Genomic DNA, 6806 nt, shown 5'->3' with positions numbered 1-6806 from the left:
ACTGGCGAGGAGGCATTCAAGCTTAGTCAAGACAACACCCCAGCATTTGTGGTGCTCATGTAAGGGCCCATATACACTTAACCTTGATGCAACACATTTGATTTTGAATGTACCACAATAGACCAAATCTGCATGTGCAGAATTTGGCAGTGCTGTAGCACACCATTGAGTGTTTGAAGCACACTAGTGTGAATATGTCAAGGCCTGCACTGCCTCTGATGCCTACATTCCTATCTTACCAACTGGTTTTCTTTAAGCCAGAAGTGTAACATTTATTCACATCAGCATCTAAATGATGTACACCACACAAAACATTGATGCTAGTATGTTTTATTCATATTTCAGAGCATTTAATCCTTCACCCCCAAACATCCATTTAAATTTGATTTTAGCACAAGAGCTCTAGCACAGATTGAATTAACACATCTGCTGGCCATGCAGAGTGGGAAGCTCAGTCACTGTCCTCTCCCAGGGTCAACTTATCAAAGAGGTATTCTCCCAAGCCATTCTCTGCTGCCTTCACACGTTTTAGATTTGTAAGGTGATCTCCCAACTTCTTGATCAGTTTCACCTCCTTCTCCAGGAATTCAGACTCCAAGAAGTCACACATCTATCAGAAAACAGAAGACGGAAGACTTGTCATACATTTACCCTTATGAACCAACTCTAGCAGTGAGGCTACCCATGACAATTCACAGTTCTGCTAGTTTCCTGGCAGGCATTTTAAAGTGCTTCAGGTTACTATTCTAGAACGAATTTTCAGATAAAATGTTGGCTCTCCTGATCTGCACACTTGTTCCAGATCATACCACCACAGTAATGTATAATGCTTGGGCCAACTGTTAAAAGCAACTAAGCTGTTACAGAGGTTTAAAGAAAAGCAGAATAAAAAAAAAAAAAAAACTGCAAATTCTTGTTAATTTAATGTGATGCCCTGACCATATTTAGTCAGTTCAGAATGCATCTAGGCTTAAAGTCTCTCAAAGACCTCAATTCCCCTTTTTAGCAGCTTCTCAAGTCAGACACCAGGCAAATGGTTTGAAAGGTTTAGGCTGCTCCAAAAAAATATAAAAAAGGTCTGTACAACAGTTTTCAATTTCGAGGATAGAGTGGTGAAAGGTTAGAACCTCTGCCAGGTTTTAATTTCCCAACTGTGTACCCTCTTAGCAGAGTACCCTTCACCATTTGCCATGGTCAGGACAGAAAAGTGAAATTAAAACTGGAGTTTCTTCATGACAAATGTCTTTCCCTAGCTTTGAAAAGCTCCGCTCTGAGACAGAAGTAAAAACTTCCCCCGACTTACATGAGGGTCAGCATGTTCTGTGGCAATCTTATGAAGGTCCAGCAATGCCTGGTTTACACTTTTCTCCAGTTTCAGGGCATATTCCACAGAGCTTGTTCCATTCCCCCATTCATCGGCCTCTGGCTTCTAAAAATGGCACACATTTTAAAATATTAGACATTTGTACAATAAAGCAACCTTCATATAAAAGTAATGTGGAACACATCCAAATTCTAATTTTTATATAATCAGATTAGATTCCAGGTACCCAGGTCAGTTTCCCTTGCAAAGCAAGCACCAGAAATCCTCTGCAATGCTCCCCCCCCCCCCCCCATCCAATTCCCTTCAATCACTGGTGGGAAAGCCATGAACCATATACCCCCTTGCCCTGGAACAAGAGGCACATTAATTTGACTTACATGTGCAAAGAGCCCTGTATTACTGCAACTTGCTCCATCCATATAATTGTTCCATCCCGATCTCTGACCCATTTACTGTACAAACACCAGCACACCCTAGAAGAGGCTAGGTTACCTTGATGTCTTGAAGCACAACACGTCCTCCTCGCTTGTTCTGGAACTTGAGGAATTCCTCAGCTTGCTCTCGCTTCTTCTCAGATTGCTCACGGAAGAACTTGGAGAATTTTGCCAATGCCACATCATCACGGTCAAAGAAAAAACCCTAAGAAAAGAAGGCTAAAATTATGACCTGTAAAAAAAGGTGCTAAACTTAGCACCACAAGCCATGACACAATCACTAGTATAGGTACACTACCCAACACTGGCCAGTAAGTTTTCATGAGAAACCACCATGGTCACCATTAGTTGCAGCTTTAGTTCCATTTTTTTTCCTGCAGCTCTTAGTGAGAAAGTTAATTCCATTTAGGATAAATTAGAACTACCAATGCCGACCAGATTTCATTAAATGTGACTGGGCTGCTTGCTTTGGTTCCCCTGTTTTCAGCCCACTTCGTGAGGAAGTGTATTCTATTTAGGACAAAGTGACAACTTACACTGAGCAGTTAAGTTTCTCAAGCCGAGTTAGGAAGTGTACTTCCATTTAAGATAATAAGAGGGTTTGAATATTTATATCCTCTATGGTGAGCTTCACCATCTATTTGTCCTGATGCCCATTGACAAGGACTGAAGTGGGGGGGGGGGGTAAAGTTTATAGCTTTGCTTTAGACCCAGCCATATTACAAATCAGAAATAAAGAGCTTTCAGTTTTCCCTTACCAAGAGTCTACACTGGGACACTACTACTGTTAATTGTGGCACCAGGTTTATTGTTTTAGGCAAAATCCAGTGCCAACTTTCAGTTTTGACTACTTTAACCCACTTCCCCTTAGGTGGACATCATATGACGTACTGGGGTTTAAGTGGGGATATCTGAATGCCTGCAGCTGAAGGCATTATTCGGATATTTTCCTCAGGCGATTCCATACACCATATCATGGCAGCTGAATAGCCACTTGATCGTTCTTACAGGTGGCGGGAGGGGACATCCCCCCTCCCTCCAGTGATTCTACCGGTTTACCCGTACAATCAGCAAGCCGGAGAAGGAATCAGCTGCCGGGCGGAAGTGTACCATAGAGACTGCGATGACTAGATGGTCCCCGGCAGTCTGACTCCAAGGCCCGGACACGACGTGATGACATCACACCCAGCCTGGCAGTTTTAATACTGGCGAGATCTTGGCATTCAGCAGAGTTTTTTTTATTTCAGGCTTTCTAGCCTGTAGGCAAGATCTGAAGCTTTATTGACCCCAGATCCCTATAAAGACCTGTCATTCACTAATCCTATTAGAAGGGATGTTTACATTCCTTGTAATAGGAAAAAAGAGTGATCAAAAAAATTAAAGGGAAAGTAAAAATTAAAATGCCCCCATCCCCGTGTGCTCGCACGCATGCGTACATTGCGGCCACATATGTAAACGACGTTCAATCCATACGTGAGGTATCACTGCAAACATTCGAGCGAGAGCAACAATTCTAGCCCAAGAACTCCACTGTAACTCTTAACTGGTAAACCTGTAAAAATTTTTAAAGCATCGCCTATAGAGATTTTTAAGTACCGAAGTTTGGAGTTATTCTACGAGTTTTTAAAGCGTGACATGTTAGGTTCTCATTTACGCGGCGTAACATCTTTCACATTATACAAAAAAAAAAAAAAAAAAATTGGGCTAACTTTAGTGTTATGTTTTTCTTTAATTCACCATTTTATGTACCAGTTGCAATTTTATTCCCTAGGGTCATATATATATATATATATATATATATATATATATATATATATATATATATATATATATATATATATATATATATATATATATATATATATAGTTTGGGAGTTCTGTAAAAAGGATTTTTTACATGTAGGAGCAGAGTGCCAGAAATCACCTGGTATTAAAGTGGTTAAATTAATTGGTTACTACACTTGTGGCCAAAAATGGCTTACAAGGGTTAATAGGATTACCAGTTCTAGAAACTACTGATCACATCTGCATCCTATTAGAGAGACAAGTACAGATTCCAAAAGGAGATACCCCAATGGGGGCTGCAGTACTTTAGGGGATGTGAGGTTTTCACGTACCAATTTTTGGTAAAAAAAAAAAAATATATATATATTTTTTTTTTACCAAAAATTGGTACGTGAAAACCTCACTAGGCTAAAGTACTGCTGCCCCCATGGGGGTATCTCCCGTTAGAATCTATAATGGTTTGCAAGGGTGTTATGCAGCCGACTCCTCCCCATTTATTCAGGTTCTCTTAATTGACATGGAAAAAGTAACATGTCTCCTTTCTACACTTACATCATATGCATGTTTAACAGAACATACTAAATGCAATCAGGGAAACAATTGAAGAATATAAAATATAAAAGGGGGGGGGGGGGGGCAAGCATTGCACAGTTTATGCATTTGATTGTATGACTCAGCAAAACAAAAAGCAAAGTTTTTTTAAAAGTACATTGTACTCTTGAAGACTAAAGCTGAGAAACAGGCTTGTAAGCAGTTCAGATTGAGATCCAACAGATGCTTGCTAAATCACACTTGGGGAAAGCCTTTATCTGGGGGGGGGGGGGGGGGGCGCGCATGACGTGGATTTGGGATGTAATTGTGTGCAAGGTAGTGGTATGGTTCAAGAATATATCTATCCATCTCTCTATATATCTATATCTCTATCGATCACCACCTGCATTGCTGTACAGAAGAGAAACCTAAATATGGCCATACAAAGTGTTAAACACATTGATAATGCTTTCAGACATCATTTGAAGAAACTTCAAACAACATTTTGCCTTTAACATAAGCCTTTTAATGGAGTTTCCTGAATGAAAAATAAAATACACTTTTAGAAATTAAAGGATCAAGATAAAATGATCACTCCCCCCTCCCACAAGCCAAAACCAATGGGGGGAAAAAAAAAAATTCTACAGTTAGGTCTAGATCTTCAATCTTATTCTAAGCATGTACTTGTAAGTTATTGTAGCCACATTCATACAAGCACAAGGCAACCTACTAGCATCCCATTCCCACCCATATACATACTTCTATTGCCAGGCTGCTTATTAATCGTTTTTGCTGGTTTAGATAGGTGAAGACTGACCCATGCATGCCCAGCATTAGATCCTCTGGGACAATTCAGGGACCAGAACAAAACTTGGTGATGATTTAGGAAAACCGGAAGTAGCAATGCAAACCTAATAAAGAATAATTTAACATAGCAATAACGGAACATACTTCACTCCAGTTAGGATAAAGCATCCCCCTAAATGTAAGAGAATCAGACCTACAACAGACAGGACTGGGATCGGATCACCCAGGATTTATAGCACTGGAATTAGAAGGTCAGGATAAAATCTGTACATATCCTGCCTCCATCCAGCGTGTCTCACCAAGGATTGGTAGGTATAGGAAGCCTGTAGCTCTAAGTTGACAATGCGGTTGACTCCAGCCTCGCTCTCCTGGTGGTAGTTCTGGCGGATCTGGCTGCTCATGGTGACTTGTGGATGAGATGGATCGGTAGAAGTGATGTGGACGGTGGTACAGCTCAGATTTCCCGGTTCCGTTCAAACACTGTTGACGCAAGAACTCAGGGTTGACACAGCTTTGTATGAGCCGCTCCGCTTTTTATACTGACATTTGGCGGGACCTACCTGTCTGCACAACCCGACCCCGCCCACCCACCTGTCCTACGTGACAGGTAACCCCGCCTACTAAGCACAGACCTATATCAGACTTGTCATATATAGGTAGGAGTTATACGTTATTAGATACACGTAATTGGACTGAACATACAGATTGTAGATCATTAGCACTTTGCACTTTATATTATTCATTTTAGGTTATATTTGAAAAATATCTGGCTCTGTATATGATTTTTGCACATATATTGGATTTTTGTATCATCACCTTCATTTATACTACTAGGAGTGCACACCAAGATATAGCACTCCCTCTAGTGGCGATTATTTAGCACAATTATTTCCTTTAATTGTTGGATGTTCACAGCACAGTATTAATATTCCAGGTGGATGGTTATTTACTAAGCACCGGTCACTTTATCACTTTTTAATATTTAAATTTTTTAATTTATTAATCGTGACATTGTTTACCTATGGTCGATATTACCTATATGTATATGCAACACTAGAAGATACTCACATGATTAAGCACCTGGTCACTTTATCATTTTTTAATATGGATTGTGACACTGTTTATATATGGGTATTAATATCAACATGTATATACAATATTAGAAGACACAGAGGCCCCTTTCACACATGGAGTCCGTTCAGATCCGCCTGTTATTTTTTTTGGCGGATCTGAACGGACGCCCCATGCATCCCTATGGGGCATCGGATGTCAGCGGAGACATGTCTGCTGACATCCGATCCGATCCGTCAGAACTGGACGGATGGAAACCCTATCGGATGAGAATGGACAGACGATCTGTTCCCATCCGATTCCCCCATAGAGATGCATGGGGACCTGACAGCTGTGTCTCCGCACACAGCGCGGAGACACAGCTGTCATCCGCCTGCTCAGCAGGGGATCGGTGGATCGATCCCCCACTGAGAAAAACGGAGTCTGCCTGACGGACTCCGTGTGTTAAAGGGGCCTTACACAATTTTAAGTGGATTTTTTTTAGGTGTAAATATACACAGTGCCAGATCCTGCTTACCTCTGTGCAGCTGCAGAAAGGCTTGTCTTTGCGCCCCCCCTTCTCAGCAGTCTGCAGCAGAGAGGAGGGCAGAACTCCTCCTACAGATCCTGCACCTCTCTGTGCAGCCGCAACACCACCTTGCCTCTGCCTCATCTGGTGTCAGCATTCAGCAGACTCTGGAAGCTGACTCCAGCCCTCCTCTGGTTCTCCTCCAGACCCTGCACTTTCTTCTTCCCAGATCCCAAGAAGGGTGGGTGACTCTTGACTTCTGATGGTGGTGGGGGCTCTTGACATCTCATATAAGGGTGTAAGGGGGCGTGGGGTGCTCTGGACATCTAATCTTACAGATATAACC

At 41.6% G+C, this 6806-nt stretch overlaps 1 protein-coding gene across 1 annotated transcript; it reads right to left on the bottom strand.

Annotated features, from left to right (window-relative positions):
* Positions 1 to 412: 412 nt before the first annotated feature.
* Positions 413 to 5376, bottom strand: LOC309568196 (ferritin light chain, oocyte isoform-like). Its single transcript, XM_082273830.1, has 4 exons — positions 5181 to 5376; positions 1817 to 1963; positions 1304 to 1429; positions 413 to 610 (listed from the first exon to the last, which is right to left on the bottom strand). The coding sequence occupies exons 1-4, from the start codon at positions 5280 to 5282 to the stop codon at positions 452 to 454; spliced, it is 534 nt and encodes a 177-aa protein (XP_082129956.1). The 5' UTR covers positions 5283 to 5376; the 3' UTR covers positions 413 to 451.
* Between the last annotated feature and the right edge of the window lie 1430 nt (positions 5377 to 6806).

Source organism: Pelophylax lessonae (genome assembly GCF_965119305.1).
Source record: "Pelophylax lessonae genome assembly, chromosome: 12".
Taxonomy (NCBI): Eukaryota; Metazoa; Chordata; class Amphibia; order Anura; family Ranidae; genus Pelophylax; species Pelophylax lessonae.
Note: the sequence above shows the minus strand (reverse complement) of the source record. Positions and strands in the feature narration are given on the sequence as shown.

Excerpts from the sequence above, each read along its gene's own strand:
- LOC309568196 (XM_082273830.1), bottom strand. The coding sequence starts at position 5,282 with ATGAGCAGCCAGATCCGCCAGAACTACCACCAGGAGAGCGAGGCTGGA. Across the intron at positions 1,430-1,816 it reads TTGTGCTTCAAGACATCAAG|AAGCCAGAGGCCGATGAATG; the intron begins GTAACCTAGCCT and ends TGCCATTTTTAG. Across the intron at positions 611-1,303 it reads CAGAACATGCTGACCCTCAT|ATGTGTGACTTCTTGGAGTC; the intron begins GTAAGTCGGGGG and ends GTTTTCTGATAG.